This window comes from Phyllobates terribilis, unplaced genomic scaffold, assembly GCF_046119375.1.
Source record: "Phyllobates terribilis strain yellow unplaced genomic scaffold, ASM4611937v1 Scaffold_2__4_contigs__length_985480577, whole genome shotgun sequence".
NCBI lineage: Eukaryota > Metazoa > Chordata > Amphibia > Anura > Dendrobatidae > Phyllobates > Phyllobates terribilis.
The window spans coordinates 490,095,330-490,115,713 of NW_027362762.1; the positions used below are offsets into that span (position 1 = coordinate 490,095,330).

The 20,384-nt window shown below is 43.8% G+C and overlaps 1 protein-coding gene across 5 annotated transcripts in view; it reads right to left on the minus strand.

Moving 5' to 3' along the window:
- Positions 1-20,384, minus strand: part of INPP5B (inositol polyphosphate-5-phosphatase B) — a 136,597-nt gene that overhangs the window by 21,002 nt on the left and 95,211 nt on the right. For all 5 annotated transcript variants that reach the window (XM_073665877.1, XM_073665876.1, XM_073665878.1 and 2 more), the window contains 5 exons: positions 16,439-16,550; positions 15,507-15,616; positions 10,409-10,544; positions 9,707-9,817; positions 1,025-1,190 (listed from right to left, as the gene is read on the minus strand). In XM_073665877.1, coding sequence (XP_073521978.1) covers positions 1,025-1,190; positions 9,707-9,817; positions 10,409-10,544; positions 15,507-15,616; positions 16,439-16,550 — 635 coding nt within the window. The remainder of the gene's footprint in view (positions 1-1,024; positions 1,191-9,706; positions 9,818-10,408; positions 10,545-15,506; positions 15,617-16,438; positions 16,551-20,384) is intronic.

A 20,384-nucleotide genomic window follows, 5' to 3' on the forward strand; every position in this document is an offset into this window, starting at 1 on the left:
TTTTTAACTGCATCTAGCCCAGGAAATACTTTGTGCCTAGTAGCAGTGTCTGCTAGTCAGCGGATTATCCCGGCTGTTAAGCAAGCTACACCACCTGTAGTTTGGACACTTCATTTTTTCAAAGGAAATGCTTCGGGACCACGGGATACTCAGTGAAGAGCATCAGGAGGCACCCCAAGGCATAGGGGCTGGGACTGGCACTAGGATGCCTTGCGGTGGACAGCCGAGCTCGATCCTTATAAAAGCTTTTTAACTGCAGCAGCTTTAGTGGACGCTACTGGAGCTGGAATTACGCGGCTGCTGGCATGAGACTTGCCCTCCAATAGATCCTTGTAAATGGATTTAAAGTGTATTCATTCAAATTAGAGGGACAATTTAAATTAAAAAGCTTAGAGCTGCCTCCACCACAGGGGGGCTCTCTCGACCCACCAGCGGACAGGCACCAGTATTGGGAGAGGGGGGCTGGCCGTCAGGGTTCACCGCGGCTCTGGCACAAACCCGGCGACACGGAGGTGGCACGGGCAGGAGCGGACTGAACGTGTCGGCTTCTCACTTTTTGGATTTTAGAAGGGCATGACATGCCTATATCTGTGTCTCCCCTTCCTTTTACTCCTCCACCTCTTTTCTTTTCACATGACTATATGTACTTGTCACTTTTCCATGTGTTAGTTGTGTCTTCTGAGCAGTTTGTCAGCTTTTGAACACCTTTGAAGGTGTTTTCTATGTGTTTCTATGTGTTTTTGTTTGCCTGCCATTGGTTTTAACGGTGTTCGAAGGTGTTCGACGAACAGTTCGACGAACAGTTCGGCGAACACACGGGTGTTCGACGAACCGAACCGAACTCGAACACTACGGGGGTGGCTCAACACTAGTTATAATCACTGTGAAAATGTAGATATAATACCATACTTTATTACGAATGCCAAATGAAGGTTTCTCAAGATGTCTAACACAATTACTAAATATACTTGTGGGAACACAGTGAACCCTGCGAGTAGCGGCACATGGTAGAACGTGTATATACCTGGGGTGAGAAATCCTTTGCTTGGATTGGCACGCAGCCATTGTTTGCTGTAGGACCGTTCATCCAGCTTACTTATGAATTCATACTGACATGCCACCTGCCCATCATTGTGAATAGTGAATGTCTGCACTTGTAGCTGCATGTACTTCACATCCTTGAAGTAAAACTGGGGAATAGATGACACATCAGAACATAAACATTTCAAAAACTTAAAAGTGGACAACCCCTTTAATTGCACCCATCCCCCAAGTAAAATCAGAAAAGCTTAAACTCACATTCTGCACCGGGTCTCCTAGTGCTCATGTGACACTTATGTCACGTGAGCACTGCAGCCAATCAATGCTAGCTGATCGGCTGCGGCTCATCACTATTTCGTCAGATCAAACATCCAATCTGACGAAATAGTAAAGGTTGCAGCCAGGAGACCCAGTGTAGACATTGCTGGAACGGCACCAGTGCGGGAGGAAAGTATAAGCTTTTCTTATTTTCATTTAACAAGAAGTTGTTCAAGTAGTGGACAATCCCTTCAAAACTTGACCTGAAAAAGTCGATTGTTCCCGTTCTATTAGTTTTAGTAGATGTGACTGCATATGTATATTTATATATGCTATATACGCTAACCATGGCACGGTATGTAGAAAGCCAAGTAAGGTGTGTCGCCATGTTAACATCTTCCAACCTTAGCAAGATTTAGTTTTTTTTTTTCTATTCCAGTGTCTCAACCCTGCATTCCAAGAGTCATGAGCTTTTGTCATTGTGCGATGCTGCAATCAGGCAATTAGTATTGTAAGTCCCCAACATAGCAGGCTGCACAGTAGATCTGCTCCTTGCCCATGAAGTACATATTTGTGCATTGTGTGCACAAGTATTAGGCAAGAGACTATTCTGACCACATCAACAATTGTATGCAGATTTACCAACTCCAAGCTGTATAAAACTTGAATGCTTATTGGATGAAGCAGATCAGGTGATGTGTATTTGGGTAATGAGGGAGGGTGACAGCACCCTTTATCAAGGTGTACATAATTATTGGGCAGCTTATTTTCATCAGGCAAAATGGGCCAAAAAAAAAAAAAAAGCTTTAACTGACTCTGAAAAATCAGCACTCTTGATTGTTATTAGTATGCTTGCGTATATAGCACCATCGTATTCCACAGCCCTTTACATACATTATCATCGCTGTCCCCATTGGGGCTCACGATCTAAACACCCTATCAATATTTATTTGCGTGGGTTTTCGTCCTGGTTCTCTGGTTTATTCCCACTCTCCAAACACAGGGGGAACATAAAAACTCATTGCAGATGTTGTCCTTGGTGGGATTTCAACCCAGGACTAACCACAAAGGGAAAGAAACTGTGCTAACCACTGAGCCACCGTGCTGCCCCAAGATATTTGTTTTTGAATCAGATACATTTTTATTCATTTAAAAGATAAAATAATGAAATACAACTTCAGTACAATAATTTTCCATTTTCTTATTATCAAAATGAATCCCTCCCTCAACCCCCCTCCCCTTTTACGGACAACAATAAACCTTTATTGTTATATAAAATATGGTTCAATATCACAAAAAACATCTTATAACCATTGCAATGCATTTTATAGTGTAATCACCGGATTCTTCCCTCCAAAAGCATTAATCACACCTTCCATGGTGCCCATAGGTTGTCACTGAGTTTGGCGTTTTTCCTTTTTAAATACATTTTTTCCTCCATTCGTACCACATACTCCACCTGCCTTATGTACTCTTGTCTAGAGGGAGGCTCCGTTCGCACCGAATACCTAGCTATCACCTTTCTAGCTGCATATAAGAGTCTGGCAATCGGCAGTTTTGCGACATCATTCCCCATAAGTTCCTCCACATATCCCAGCAAGCAAACCACTGGATCTCTAGGAATTATACAATGATACCGTCCTTCAATTAGGGCAGCTACTTCAGACCAATAGCTTGCAAGCTTTGGGCAACTCCACATAACATGTAGTATACCGGCAACTTCTGACCCACATCTCAGGCAGTCCGAATTCTCCCGTACCCCTATTCTGAACAAAAAAATCGGGTGTTCTATATGCTCTATGTACAAGAAGTAGTTGGGACATTCTGGCAGGTTCATTTAGAGACAACTTGGGGATATATCCTTTTAAACAGATAGGTTCCTAATTTTCTTTTGCTTAATAAACGCATGCTTAACCTGTGTATACTGATAGCTGTGTCCGTCTAAAAAGTGAAATTCCTCTTTCAGCATCTCCAGGGTTTTGATTATCCATCAGTTGGTAGATGTATTGTATACCCCTTGCCACCCATCCTCTCAGCTCTCCTATTTTATAAAATTCACCTAAGTTTTCATTATCCCAAATAGGAGTATACATAGACATTCCCACTATGCCTCTAATCTTCTTCACCCTCGTTCACAATTTATGGACTAGGCCACAGGTCGGGTATGACCTGCCCATCTTCCCAAAAAGTCCCGACTCTACGCCCACTACCAATGGACTTTTTTTAAGATGAAATTCCAAAACCGCCTGGATAGTCCCCTTCCCTGCCCTCTGCGCCCACCCTCTAATATGCTGGGACTGTGCTGCCAAAAAATATATCCACGGGTTTGGTAGGGTGAGACCCCCCTCCTCTTTCGGCCTCTGGAGAGTCTCCAGCTTAATCCTAGGTTGTCCTCCACCCCAGACCAGATCCCTAAATATTGCATTAATGCACTGGAACACCGGCTGAGGAATCCACACGGGGGAGTTATGTAAAACATATAACAATTTGGGCATCAGCACCATTTTAAGAAGATTGGTGCGTCCCACCACCGAGAGGTGCATTTTGCTCCATGTAGATGCTTTATCTTTTAATTTCCCAAGTATCGGGTATACATTCAACTGAAGGTACTCTTTTACTGGTAATGATATTGTAATTCCAAGACATTTAAACTCTCGTACTAATTTAAGTTGTGTACGCTCCACCTGTTCAACATCTAAGCCATCCAGGGTATCTATTTCCATAATATGAGATTTATCCCAATTAATTTGTAGCCCAGATAACAGGCCAAATCTATTGATGATCGCTATTGCACCATGTAATGACGTCTGACGGTCCTGTAAGAATAATAAAATATCATCTGCGTACAACGCTATCTTCTCCTCAACCATTCCATACCGAAATCCCTTTACCACGTCTGACTGTCTCATTACAGAAGCCAGCGGCTCTATGGCCAGGGCAAATAACAGCGGGGAAAAGGGGCAGCCCTGTCTGGTTCCTCTTGTCATATCAAATTTATCTGACCGTTCCCCATTTACTCTTACTCTGGCTACCGGGCGTGTATACAATAACTTTACCCAGGTCATGAAAACCGGACCAAATCCCATCAATTGGAGAACTCGCCAGAGATAGCTCCACTCCACACTATCAAAGGCTTTCCGTGTGTCCAATGAGACCACAACTCTATGCCCAGCATTGTCAGCGGCCAATTGCATGTTAAAGAATAGTCGCCTCAAGTTAATGGCCGTTGATCTATCTGGCATAAAACCTGACTGATCTGAGTGTATAACACTAGAAACTACACGGCTTAGTCGGTTAGACAATACTTTAGCTAAGATTTTAATATCAGCCAGTAGTAGGGATATGGGTCTATACGAATCTGGCTGTGTCCGGTCCTTATCCGCCTTGGGCAAAACCACCACCGTAGTCTCCCGCATTGACTCCGGTAATTCTCCCACCTCCAGGGCTGCCAAAAACACATCTTTCAATTTTGGCAATAGTACATCTCTAAGATGTTTATAGAATTCTGTTGGTAGGCCATCCGCTCCTGGGGCTTTATTATTTGCCATTGAAGCCAGAGCTTCCTCCATCTCCTCCGCCGTCAGGGGGCCTACCAAGCTATCCCTAGCCTCCTCACTAAGCTTAAATATCTGGGTTCCCCTCAAAAATTGGTCTATATCATCTCCCGTGTTACTTAATTTAGAGTTATATAGGTCACTATAGAAGTCCCTAAACACCCTCAAGATATCTCGCGTTTCAGTGACTAGGGAGCCAGTTGGATCCAGGAGACCATATATATATCCCGGTTCTCTCTGCGCTGCCGCTATAATAGACAACAGGTGACCAACTTTTTCACCCTCTTCATAAAAGGCAATTTTTTGAAATTCCCTCTTCTTTTCCCCACTGGCCAGAAATATTTTATCCACCCCTTTTTGAGCTTCCTTCATGATCTGTTGCGCCTCTACGGTGGGGTTAAGCACCAATTCCTCCTCTGCCCTCTTCAGAGCAGCCAATGCCTCTCTTTCCTCCATTCTGCTCTGATTTTTACATCTGGAGATATCTCGGATCAGTAAAACCCTAACATAGGCCGGAATTGTGTCCCACACAGTTCCTATGGCTGCACTTCACACGTTATTCTGGAAGAATTCTTCCACTTCTCCTGCTATTTTCTGAATATCCACCGTTTCCAGCCATACCGTGTGAACCTTCCACTCTTTCCGTCCATCGTCCCCACATATACCGGACCTCAGCGCTACCAACAAGGGACAATGATCAGAGAGTATCCTAGGTAGATATTCAATATGCATAATACTTTGGTCAACCATCCCATTTCCCAAGGCTAAGTCTATTCTAGACATAGAGCCATGCGTCGAGGAGTAGCATGAGTATGTCTTCACTCCCATATGTCTCACTCTCCACAAATCTATCAGGCCCACCTCTGACACATACTTAGCAAAGGGTGTCTCCTCCTCTCTGTCATTTCTTCCCGATTGCCTACTAGTTTTGTCCCAAATTTTATTCATTATATTGTTAACATCTCCAATCAGCAACACAGGCATCCCTGTCCAATGCCTCGTGAGCTCTATAATCTCTTGCAGTTTCGTCCCAGTATATGGCGGTGGAAATACACAGCCACCACGCAGTATAATTTGCCATAAAGTCTGCAGACTAGAAAAATGTATTGCCCATCTTTATCTATTTTAATCTCAACCTCTTCAAACGGAATCCCAGCATGCACCAAGATAGAAACCCCCCTGGCATATGCAGAATAGGTAGAGTGGTAAGCTCTTTGAACCCATTTCCTCGCTAAAAAAACAATTTTGTCACTCGTCAGGTGTGTTTCCATAAGGCAGATAATGGAGGGCCCTTGAGCCATAATATTTTGGAGAATAGCAGCCCGTCTCTTACGGTCTGCCAAACCACGTACGTTCCAGCTTAATACCTTAACCATACCCACCATTGTTTATCAGATTCAACATCTGTGTATATAACCACATCATAATGTGCCCCCCATGCCGTCCGTCTCCACCCCTCCCCGTCTCCCTCCCCCATACCCCAAACCAAAACTCTTCTAACTCTTTTAACCATCCCTGTCACCCCCAATCCGCCTCCAAATTTGTCGTTCCGTTCTCTCTATCCGAGAGTGGGTGAATGAAACAGGCCTATTCCGCCAGATGATCCCTCCCGCCTAAACTACAGATAAGCAAAGATCCAACTGTCTTCCCCAAGGTCTCTCCCGCCTTATGAAAAACATATTAGATAACAAGTATATAAACTGTATGCATCACCAGTACACCGTTTCAGTCCAAAATCAAACTTGTATCCTGCAACAAACAGTTAAATGCAGTTGAAAAAGGATAGCAAAGGATAAATATAAAACACATGCATAAAACATGTAGTCTCATCTGTCCTTGTGCTCCCGCACTCGTCTAGAATTCTTCTCAATCCAGTCCAGAGCTTCTTCTGGAGATTGCAGAAAGTGTACTCTACCCAGTGCAACCAGTCTCAGCTTGGCCGGAAACATCATAGAATACGCAAATCCCATGTCTCTCAATTTTGTCTTTACATCTCTAGAATTCATGCGTAGTTTTTGCACCATGGGTGAATAGTCTGAATAGAACGAGATATCTTGTCCATCTATTGTTAACTCCTTAGTCTTTCTCGCCATACGTAGTATAGTGTCTCTGTCCCTGTAATTTAAGATCCTAGCCAACATGGCTGCTCCTGGAGGCTGGGGTCTCAGTGGTACTCTGTGAGCTCGCTCTACAACAAAGACTTTTGATAGTTTATCAGCTCCAAATTTTTCCAGCAGCCAATTCTCAAATTGTGTAGGGTTTGATCCTTCTGCTTTTTCCGGGACCCTCACTATCCTGACATTATTACGTCTCGACCTGTTTTCCAAGTCATCATTTTTAGCAATGACATCATTTAACAGCTTGTCCTGCTTTTTTTGAGCAGCTTGTAAAGATATTATGGTGTCCTCAGCCGTGCTCACTCTTTCCTCTACCTCTCCTGGGCGGACATCAGCTTTCTGCATGGCAGTTTTAATATTAGTAATTTCTGCTTGCACACCAGTAACCTGCTTTGACAGCTTAGTAAGCGCTCGTTTGCAATACGACACCACAGTGAACACATCTTTCAAAGTGGGTTCCCCCACAGCAGGATCAACAGCAGACTCCACATTTTTGTCCTGCCCATCATCTCCAGAGCCATCAGCCTCACAGTCTACTGTACCTATTGTACTCTCTTGATCCTCCATGTCATTTTCTGCCCCAGCCTCCCACTCTGAGAGTCTTGCTTTGTGTTCACTCGCTTCCACCCTCGCAAACTTCTCCAGGCGTGCAGCAGCCGACATCCTCCTGGAGCACGCCGCATTCTCTCTGGCCGCCTCCTCCTGAGCTACGGCGCCATCTTGGCCCCTACGTCCTCTTCCAGGGCCGGGATCCCGCTGCCTGGTGCGGGTCATTGCGGCTATCTTGTTCGCCAGGAACGCTCCCCAGGGCGACAGGAGACCTTCCCCCAGGATCCGGCGGTATTTGAAAGGCTCAGCGGTACACTGGCTCAGTGCACACAGCGACGGTCAGCGGGAGAGCTCCGGACCACGTCTTCTTACATCGCTGGCTAGGCCACGCCCACCCCAAGATATTTGTATATGATCAAAACTTTTGTTACAAATAGTCAACAGGGTTGCAAAAAAATGTTGAGAAAAATCGATGCACATTAACGGTCAAAGGTTTCAGAAGAATCAAATGTGGAGTGACCAAGAACCCATTGTCATATTCCAGAGCTACAACTTCCCTGGAGTGCCCAGAAGTACAAGGTGTTCAGTGGTCAAAGACACAGCCAAGGTAAGGAAGGCTGAAAGACAACCACCAATGATTAAGATACAGAAGTTGACACGTCAAGACTGGCCCAGAAATATCTGAAGACATTATGTACTGATAAGATGAGAGTGACTCTTGATGGATCAGATAGATGGGCCCGTAGCTGGATTGGTAGGGCACAGACATCCACTTTGGATACCTGGAAGACAGAGGTGGGTAAACAGAACAATGGTCCATTGCATACATTGAAGTACTCTACTTCTTGGCTAGCCATTTCTTGGCCCAGTCTTGATGTTTTAAAAGGAATCTGTCACCCCCTGGCACTTATCTGACCTCTAATATGGGCATACAGGTGATAGAAATATAAATCTATTTCTACCTGTATGCCTCATAATAGAGGTCTAGTTGCTGTGAAATTCCTTTTTATTCATACAAGTTTCTGATGTGTTTCAGTCCCGGAGCCCTGGAGAAATCCCGCCTCCTGTAGTAATTATAATGTTTCCCCCCCTCCCCTGCAGTGCCCACAAAGGAGGAGGGGATTTCTTCCAGTCCCCAGACCTGCAAGCATCAGAAACTTGTAGGAATAAAAAGACATTTCACAGCAACCAGACCGCTAATATGAGTCATATAGGTAGATATAGATTTACATTTCTATCACCTGTATGTCCATATTAGAGGTCACAGGGTGACAGATTCCCTTTAACTTCTGCGTTTTGATCAGTTTCAGCCTCCCTTTTCTTGACCATGTTTCTGAGCACTGAACACCTTGTACTTCTAGGCTCTCCAGGGAGGTTGTAGTTCTGGAATATGACAGCACTACATATAATGGGTTCCTGGTCGCTTAACATTTGTTTCTTCTTTGGCAGTTAATGAGCATTTTTCCTCTACATGTTTTTTGCGACTTGTTAACTATTTGAAACAAAACTTCTGATGAATCTGTGATCACGCCTCAAAATCTTAGCAATTTCAATAGTGTTGCATCCCTCAGTAAGACTTATTTTTTACTTTTCAGAGTCAGTTAAAGCCTTTTTTTGGTCCATTTTGCCTGAGGAAAACAAGCTGCCTAATAACTGTGCACACCTTAAGCCTCACCCTCATCATTACACAAATACACATCAGGTGATCTGCTTCATCCACTAAGTATTCAAGTTTATACAGTTTAGAGATGGAAAATCTGCATAAAAATTATGATATGGACAAAATTCTCAGTTGCCTAATAATTCTGCACACAACATATACTGATCTTGTAAGTGCAAGCTCAAGGGCAGGAATGCTGTTGATAAACATAGCTAATCACCGGCTGTAACTGCAGGGATCGGAGATAATGCCAGTGCTAGCCATTTAACCCTCTGAACGCTGCAGTCAAAAGCAAAGCTTCTTAGTGGTCCCTCTGTAATCCTGTCGCTCACCCCCTTCCCACTCCTTTTCTCCGCACACAAGTGATTTGCCACAGCATTTGGGGACCAAACAAAGGCAGAGTTGTCTTCAATTTTCTGCATTTTTGGTAACCAGATCCAAGACAAATCTGCCACAATTCTAAAAAACAACAAACACCACATATAACCCCCCCCAAAAAAAAACACTATTGTTCCCATCAACAATACCTCTCGCTGAGACAAAGTAGCTGAAGGAATGCAGTCATTCTCCATCTTGTCTAAAGAACGGACAATTTCTTCAAACGTTTTTCTATATAGCTCTTCATTAACCACTTTTACCTGCACAGATAAAAGATCATAAATATATTGTGTTCATCTACTATTAATTGGGTAAAAGATCATTCTATATTTATAACGTTATAAACCTCAACTTTGCATATGGCTAAATAAATAAAAAAATTAAGTCTCTAATGTTGCCATTGTGTTTTCTTACTATTCTATTAAAATTACCTATTGTCTACAAGTGATTCCCCACGTGAGACATTTTTAGCATATCCACAGAATATGACACATGTCCCATAGGTAGAATTTACAACTCTGCTCGTCTGCTTCTGTATCTCCATTAGATAGAGCGAGAACCATGTTCCCCATTCAGTCTCTTACTTCTAAGTCGGCTCCTTTCTCATACATTCATGGCATATCAGTGGGAGTCTGGATGTGGACAATCTGGTTGACCTAAGCTGATGGTCGACCATTTGGCCCCCAGATTAAGCACTGTACGTTCCGCTTGCCTTAGGCACAGACCTGACAGTGATGTTATATCGCATATGAACCAACCCCTTTAACTCTAGGAGGATTTTGGTAACTGTTGGAATCCCACAGAGGTCGATGGGATCTGGCACACTACACAAATAAATTAGGAGGACTTACCCCGATTTTAAAGACAGAGCTGACTGGTTTATGGTCACTTGTTTTTAGACACATGGCACTTTGATAATCCAGCTGTGCCACATGTTTGCCTTTCCAGAGAATGCGATCACACCAGGCAGGAGCACGGCATTTTTCACTACCAATAAAAATGGAGCATCATATTGACATCATTAAAACAGTTACACTAAATTTTTGGTTGTCCTGTGATTGTAAGACGGAAAGAAAATATAAAGATAAAGAACATTAACCTGGTATGGGTCTGACCTCTGGATTCCCAACCAATCCTGAGAAAGTAAAGCAAAAACCTGTTGCTATTTAAAGGCAGGGTCACAGGGGTCATTGTGCATAAAAACTGTGAATGAACAATATTTTATGTGTCAGTGGGGTCCATGCAGTTGGTCAAAATGTGATATCTGCTAGTGATATGTCAAGACTTGTGGTGGGAAATCCATCACGACCTTTCTGTTGCCCTGAAGCTAGTGACTGCCACGCTGATTTCAGCACTGTGTGTTATATGTGCCCATAGTGTCGTTTTTATGGAATCTAGTTTCTTAGTTGCAGCACAAGTGATCTGGGTGCCCCAATTACTGTGTAGGGAGAGACCGGTCTATCAAAGTCTCGAGAGCAGGGTTACCCTGCAGCTCATGAGGATCGAGGACTCCTGGCTCACTTGTGCTGCAACTAATAAAGTGGAATTTTCATAAAAACTACACTATTATATAGAAGACATTGCCCTGAAATCAGCAGGTCTGTCACTATCCTAAGGGGACCATAAATATGTTTTGCCCCAAAAAGTATTAAAATATCAATAACATATGGAATCACATCCTGACCAATGGGAGGGACGCACTGGCCTATAAAATGCCTGATGCAGATGTCCATGTTCTATCCATATATTTCATGTACATGTTCTGTGTTTCTCAGGGATAGAACACTTACCCATTATAATCTATGGAGCTGTTCACATAATAAATCATGGAGACGTCCTTTTTTGATGCAAGTCACTGATAAAAACTACCCATAAAAGTCTATGCGTCTGTGAAAAATCAAGGACTGCAAATATGGTCATCTGTGTGCTGTCAGGTTTTAAGATTGCACGGATTAAGAGAAGCTTTGCAATTTACTGTACTTTTTTACTCCATATGACCAATCACTGGTGAAAATCTGATGAAACGCACTGATGAAATGCAAACTGTATTCACAGTTTCAATGCACAATGACCCCTGTGACCCAGGCTACAAAGAATAAAGGAGATTGTAACCCCAAGCAAGGTAAATGTCCTAATTGCACTGAAGGAATAAAACAACCAAAAAGGAAAAAAAAAGAGGTGCTAGGAAAAAATTAAATACAAATTATATAAATCTTTATTAAACAGGGAAAGGGGAAATAAATGTCCAACATAGCAAATACAGATATAGAAAGAGGGTGAGCCACACACTTTCTATAACTGCATATCCTATATTGGATATGCAATTCCCCTTTCCCTGTTTTTAACAATATTTATTAATAAAGATTTCTATCATTTGCATTTAATTTTGTCCTATCACATCTTTATTCCAGTCTACAAAGAGTAACAGGATTTTGCTTGTACTTTCTCGAGATCAGCTGCTAATTCAAAGGTCAGGCCCATACCAGTCATTAAGTGATGGTGTGCCCTAGTGTTGGCAATATACCTTTAACCCCTTTAGTACGGGGAGCTTTTGCTTCTACCTTACCTTAGGGTTAGGGTTTTTATTTTGTAGCAACAGAATTACATGAGGGCATGTTGTAGAGTTGAATGACACCGTTCACTTTCCTATATAAGGTACTGAAAACACATGAAAAAATTCTAAAGTGGGGTGAATGGTGAAAAACACCCAAATACAAAGCTTTGTATGTTCTGCATTCATTGTGTGGTAAACATGATCAGAACACATGATTCTTCAGGTCAGTCAGATTATAAAATGCCAAATTTATATAGTTTCTATAATCTCCCTAAATACTAGTGTTGCAGTATATAGGAAAATCACAGGTCTCCTATAAAACGAGCCTGTGAGACCAAAGACCATGACAGCAGTGACGGAGGCTTTCAGTGGGCATTTGGCTCCTCTTCTGCAGTGGTGTTGTGGAGTGGGGGCAGGATGGCACTTGCACCAGTAACAGAGCCATTTAAACTCTGCTGTCAGTGATTGACAATGGCCTCGCCATGCTTAAACAGCAGTATTTTAGGTTGGCTTTGGTCACTGCTGTTAGAGGCAGGTGCTGCGTATGGGACATGCTCCACCTCCATACACCCGCACCTTGATGCTGACATACCCATATGACAAGGTGTGAAAGGAGGCTAAGGCTATGTGCCCATGATGCAGAAATGCTCTGGATTTTTTCCTGAGCATTTCTGCATCTCCCTGGCAGAAAAAATGCATGCGGATTGTACATGTGGATTGTACATGCGGATTGTACATGCGTTTTCCTGCCAGGGACATGCGGATATGAAGCGTTCTTCACATGCATTTCCGCATGCGGGTTGACAGGCGCTTTCCAAGCGATTTTTAGCATCACTTGGAAAGTGCTTGACAACTTGGTCACACTATATAAATCCATGCAACCGGCATGGATTTATATACTGTGACCTTAAAGAATGTTTAAAAATAAAAAAAAAATCTATACTTACCTTCCAATGGCCCCCACAGTCTTGCTTCGCTCCATCCTGGCTTGTCGGCAGCTCGCAGTACACTACACTGAAGAACCTGCCGTCACATGACTAAATGATGTCAGCACAGGTCCTTCAGTCCACCGTGAGCTGCCGGCAAGTGAAGACAAGGAGACCGGGGGCCATCAGAAGGTAAATATAATATTTATTTTTTGTTTTATTCTTTCTTTCAGAGGTTCTATGGTACCCGGGTCCGGATTACACAGCCGATGCCATATAAATATTCAGACATAAATCACTTTGGTTGTGTAATTACCATGATATACATTCACAGTGATCTGTGAGAACTACACCTCACAGCTCAGCTAAAATTCATGTGAATTCTTTTTTTTTAAAAAAAAAAAAAAACAATGCAAAATTAACAATGTTTCACTTCTTTCCCTGCTTATAGATACTAGCACAATAACAAGTTGGTGACATGCCTGAAATATTGATAAATTAATTAAAAAAAAAGAAAAAAGATTCAGTTGGAAAGTTACACTGTGATAAGAAACTTCTCTACCCATTGTATTTACTTCCTCAACCTAGACCGACCAAACAATGGTCATTAAGTGCAAAATTCTGAAGTGAAATTCCCACTGGGCTTTCCACTGCCTGAGTCATTATTTCTACAATCACAATTTAAGTGTAGGAATCATAATGGCTACATATTAAAATACTTTAAAGGGGTTGTCCACTACTTCACAACTCCTACCTAATCAGTACTACTACATGTTGGGATAGGATTTTGGAGATGGGAATACTCCTTTAAATAGAGAGACTAGAGAGAACTGAATGAAAATGCAGCTTTCAATGCTATTGTGCAACAGTTGGCTACTTTGCATTGTTAAACAGGGTTAGAAGAACTCTGTTCTCCCAAAAGGTGGGGGGTTCCAGAGATCATACCCCACCTATTGGGAATTATATATACTGCTCAAAAAAATAAAGGGAACACTTAAACAGCAAAATACAACTCCAAGTAAATCAAACTTCTGTGAACTCAAATAGTCCACTTAGGAAGCAACACTGATTGACAATCAATTTCACATGCTGTTGTGCAAATGGAATAGACAATAGATGGAAATTATTGGCAATTATCAAGACATCCTTAATAAAGGAGTCTACAGGTGGGGACCACAGACCACATCTCAGTACCAATGCTTTCTGGCTGATGTTTTGGTCACTTTTGAATGTTGGTTGTGCTTTCACACTCGTGGTAGCCTGAGACGGACTCTACAACCCACAGAAGTTGCTCAGGTAGTGCAGCTCATCCAGGATGGCACATCAATGCGAGCTGTGGCAAGAAGATTTGCTGTGTCTGTCAGAGTAGTGTCCAGAGGCTGGAGACGCTCCCAGGAGACAGGTCAGTACACCAGGAGACGTGGAGGGGGCCGTAGGAGGCCAACAACCCAGCAGCAGGACTGCTACCTCCACCTTTGTGCAAGGAGGAACAGGAGGAGCACTGCCAGAGCCCTGCAAAATGACCTCCAGCAGGCCACAAATGTGCATGTGTCGGCACAAACGGTTAGAAACCGACTCCATGAGGGTGGTATGAGGGCTCGACGTCCACAGATGGGGGTTGTGCTCACAGCCCAACACCGTGCAGGACACTTTGCATTTGCCACAGAACACCACTGGTGTCGCCACTGGTGCCCTGTGCTCTTCACAGATGAAAGCAGGTTCACACTGAGCACATGTGACATAAGTGACAGAGTCTGGAGACGCCGTGGAGAGTGATCTGCTGCCTGCAACATCCTTCAGCATGACCAGTTTGGCAGTGGGTCAGTAATGGTGTGGGGTGGCATTTCTTTGGAGGGCCGCACAGCCCTCCATGTGCTCGCCAGAGGTAGTCTGACTGCCATTAGGTACCGAGATGAGCTCCTCAGACCCCTTGTGAGACCATATGCTGGTGTGGTTGGTCCTGGGTTCCTCCTAATGCAGGACAATACCAGACCTCATGTGGCTGGAGTGTGTCAGCAGTTCCTGCAAGATGAAGGCATTGAAGCTATGGACTGGCCCACCCATTCCCAAGACCTGAATCCGATTGAGCACATCTGTGACATCATGTCTCGCTCCATCCAACAACGTTGCACCACAGACTGTCCAGGATGGGCGGATGCTTTAGTCCAGGTCTGGCAGGAGTTCCCACAGGAGACCATCTGCAATCTCATCAGGAGCATGCCCAGGCATTGTAGGGAGGTCATACAGGCACGTGGAGGCCACACAGAACAAAGTATTCAATGAGAATATTTCATTCATTCAGATCTAGGATGTGTTATTTGAGTGTTTCCTTTATTTTTTTGAGCAGTGTATATGCTTCTGGTGGGAATCTCTCTTTACTCTTGACTAACACTCTAAGTCTCTTCTTCAGTGTAGTGTAAACTGAGTCAATGAAATCACTTATTTTTTAATCACTTTTCCATAACCTACCTTGTATCCCATTCATCAGAACCAGTGTCATACTTGTAAGTAGGTTGAAACTGTATTTCTCCTTCTGTGAAACCGTCAAAAACTGCTTTGTCCTCCATCTGCTGTTTCAGCTATGAAAAAAGAAAAAAATACTTGGGATGTTTGAGCTTCTAAACTAAAAAAAAAATAAAGTATGACCCCCCCCCCCCCAAAAAAAAAAAAACCACCACACATACTAAAGTGGGCAAGTCTAGTTTAAATAATGACATATTTGATGTATTTTTCTGGAAGGCTTTGGGATTACAATAGAAGTTTCTAAATTACTTTCTCTGTATACATCCAATAGGTGGTGCTAGAGTTCAAGTCCTCCTCCTCTCTGAAGAGGTGATTGGTGTATTGAGAGCAGCACTCCAACCGGTTTTCTCTTTTTATTTCTACGCTGGGGTGGTATCAATAATGTAAGTACCCTGCCCCTAGTATTATACTTACCAAGTCGTCTTCTGCTCTTCCCGGCGCCACTCCGATCCTGATCTGCCATCTTGTGACTGCAGCTTCTGATTGACCAGAAGTCAGAGATAACAGTCACAAACTCTCATAGACCTACATTGAGAAATGACCTCCGGCTCGCCCAGCAAACACTGGAGTGATCCGGCAAATCACAACCTGCAGAAGACGACGGGATCAGCACCGAGAAAAGCAGAAGATGGAAGTTGGTAAGTATATTACTAGGGGCAGGGAACATACATTATTGATACCACTCCAGCATTCAGAATAAAAAAAAAACACTGGGGTGGTGCTTTAATTTTTAGCAGAGGAGCACTGCACAGCTTATAAATATTCTTACACCAGCTTGGCACTCTCCACAAAGAGAAACATTTCACAGTAATTAGCAGTAATGATAACGCTTTAACCTGAGAGATTTTACAACTAGGAAGTCATATTTAGACTCATACCTGGTCATACTTGTAGAGTGTTATGAAGTCCTTGCATTCAATGAGTTTCTTAACTCTCTCCATGTCAACGTCCTTTAATCGGTAATTTAGATCTCCGAGCCATAATACAACACTGTAAAACAAGGTGTAATATTTGCGGTTTAATTTCAATAATAAGAAAGCACAACTCTTTAACTATGCAAACTAAGGCCAAAGTTGAAGCTCTTTCTACCATTGCTGTACCTCCAGTGACTTAGAACCCCAACTCTCCTGAGAGTGGCAGAAGCGAGGATGACGCTAGAGCCACCTGCAGGGTCTCCTGACCTGGTCTTGAACATCAGAGGGGACCAGCTAGTGTTCTAAATCACTACAACTAGACTTTAGTGTTGAGGCAACACTGCTGCTAAACTACTACTTGCAAACATTTATATCAATCCAGATACAAAACCATGATCCTTAACGTTATTTGATGTATATATCAGTCCTGAGTAGTGTTGAGCGAGTATGTTCTGTTAACCCTTTCGCCAAGTATACTCAAGTGAGCTCCGAGTATTTACAGCTGCTCGGTGTTATGTTTGAATCACTCCGGTGCGCATGATTTGCGACTGTTTGACAGCTTTATTACATGTGGAGGCTTTTGTTCAATATGTGATTTGTTTAACTCCGCTATTCATTCTGGCTTGCAATACAGCGGGAGCTGAAATAGAGTGATCAAAATGTAGATATTGGTTTATTTTTCTCATTGTTAGAGCACGCACTGAATGGTTTTGAGTAGCTCTATGTTCCATCCCTTATTGGTAAGGGCAGGGTTACCCTAGATGGGGGAAGAAAGGAGAAGGGGGTTTCTGGTAGGGTGGGGGGAATGGCCTAGATGACAAGCAAATCTGCTAACCTGTGGCCTGCTTGGTAAGTTACAATTCTGAACTATACAATGGTGTCTGGGCTGCTCCATTATCTTTATTTAAAAAAAGGGGATAAAAGTTAATTTCATCTCTTGGAATATAAGAGGTCTGAAGGATAATTCCAAAAGGCATGCAATTTTTGATTACCGTATTTTTCGGACTATAAGACGCACCTAGGTTTTAGAGGAGGAAAATAGAGAAAAAAATGTAAGCAAAAAATATGGTCATGATGCACTGTTAAGGGGGAGTGGGTCTGCTGCTGACACTGTTATAGGGGTGATGTCCCCCAATTCTGTTAATATCCCCCACCCTGGTATATATGGCCAGCCTCTTCCTATTATACGTAGCCCCCATCCTGTTATGCATGGCACCCCTGATCCCCATCCTGATATGCATGGCATCCCTCCATCCTGATATGCATGGCACCCCTGATCCCCATCCTGGTATGCATGGCACCCCCTGATTCCCCATCCTGGTATGCATGGCACCCCCTGATTCCCCATCCTGGTATGCATGGCACCCCCTGATCGCCACCCTGGTATGCATGGCACCCCCTGATCGCCACCCTGGTATGCATGGCACCCCCTAATCTCCACCCTGGTATGCATGGCACCCCTAATCTCCACCCTGGTATGCATGGCACCCCTCATCCCCATTCTGGTATGCATGGCACCCCTCATCCCCATCCTGGTATGCATGGCACCCCTCATCCCCATCCTGTTATGCATGGCACCCCTCATCCCCATCCTGGTATGCATGGCACCCCTCATCCCCATCCTGTTATGCATGGCACCCCACATCCCCATCCTGTTATGCATGGCACCCTGCATCCCCATCCTGTTATGCATGGCACCCCGCATCCCCATCCTGTTATGCATGGCACCCCTCATCCCCATCCTGATATGCATGGCATTCTTGATCCCCATCCTGGTATGCGTGGCACCCTTTATCCTAGTATCCTAGTATGCATAGAACCCCAATCCACCATCCTAGTATTCATAGCACCCCTCCATCATGGTATGCATGGCACCCCTGATCCCCATCCTGATTTGCATGGCATCCCTCCATCCTGATATGCATGGCCCCCCTCATCCTTATCCTTGTATGCATGCCCCCCCCATCCCTCTTCCTGGAATGCATGGCCCCCCCTCATCCCTCTTCCTGGTATGAATGGCCCCCCCTCATCCCTCTTCCTGGAATGCATGCCCCCCCCCCTCATCCCTCTTCCTGGAATGCATGGCCCCTCCCTCATCCCTCTTCCTGGTATGCATGACACCCCCATCCTGTGCTCCAGCACTGCGTCCTGCTCTGCTGCCAGCACTGATCTCACCTGTGAGCCACGCATGAAGTCACTGCCATGTGCCCTGACAAGGTGAGATGATCTACCGGAATAGTCACTGCTCCCCACGCTGGGACTGTGTGCGTGGGGAGCAGTGACTTCACTCACCTTAATAGCCGGTACACAGTGTAGCCACAGCGCCGCTCCTGCTGCTGCCGCCCATGGGAGTGGAGAGAGGTCAATATTCATGCTCTTTAATAGCGGGCACATGCGATCGCCGGCAGCAGCAGGAGCTACTCTGCAGCTACACTGTGTGTGTGTTATATCTATCTATAATCACACACACCGCATTCGGACTATAACAGGCACCCCCCACTTTCCTTCAAATTTTTGGAGGAAAAAGATGCGTCTTATGGTCCGAATTAATACGGTATGTAAAAAATAAGGTCAATCCGGCAATTATAGAATTACAAGAGACGCATATGATAAGAAATTCTGTTGGTTTGATGCACAGGTCTTGGATAGGGGGCAGCTTGCACTCTCTGCATACCAATTACTCCAGTGGTGTTAGTATTATAGTGCATAAAAGCATTCCCTTTAAATGTATAGATACTTTCAGGGACGCTGAGGGGAGGTTTGTAGTTGCTCATTGTCCATTTTTAATGTGCCATTGTTGTAGTATATGTTCCCCCTCCTTACTCGAATGTTCCACTTAGGAAAATTTTTAATAAAACTAGCAAATTAGCCAGAAATCCCTTTAATAACCATGGGAGATTTCAATAATCGTTGTAATTCCTTTTGGATAAACATTTCCTAGGGGGGAGGACTCCACTCCCCACTTGGCCATCTTATAGCTGAGGTGAGCTTGGTTGGCAGTTTGGAGGAAGAAGTTCCCCAACTCAAAGGTTTACTCGTGCACTTCTTTGACCTATCATTCCCTCACCAGAATTGAGACACTGCTATGCAACTGTTATGATAGTGTATAAATTCACTCTGGAAAATGGGTAACACACTAAAAACTGCAACTAACCCTGCTGGTTCCTGTACAAACTAGAGATCCTGACTCCGCAGTTCCTAGTAGTTCCTGCGTGAGCTGAGATAGCTCTAACCGCAGACTAGAATACTCGGACCTATGCTGCCAGAAAGGCCCTCGAGCGCTTCACGTTTCGCCTAAAGAACCGGAGGGAAGAGCAGAGTGCATATTACCTACAGAAGGGAAAGTGTGCTGAAATAGAGTGAGTAAAACAAACCATCAAATACAAAATAAAGGATTAAATACATACTGTTACAGAATATGCCACCTACTTCCTAAAAAGAAACAGAAGACAGGTGCAGGGTAGAGAACATAAACAAAAAAGAGAAACCCTAGCTGGTCTTTCACTGACTGGCTTAAAACTAGAGCAGTATGGCAGGACATCCAAATGAGACTATCACCAGCAGGAAATACCAGCAAGGGGAAAGTATATAAAGCCACACCCAAAAGGTATTAGGGCAGACTAAGCGAGTAAATGAAAACACCTGTTATCCTTGCTTTAGTCTTTTTAGGGTAACAAACTAAACACCCGGAGAAAAGGTGTATCTGCTGTGGCTCGGTGGACAAAGAAGCCAACCACAAAGCACAGGCTCAAGGGTTCGTACCTAGATACATCACAGCAACTCTCTTGTGATCCCAGTGCTCACTGACATTTCCCTAAATCTTTATCAGACCACTCTCCTCTGTTGTTCAAGCTGCAAGTAGACTCGATAAGGGCTAGATTTTCACAAGGTTGGAAGCTAAATCCATTCT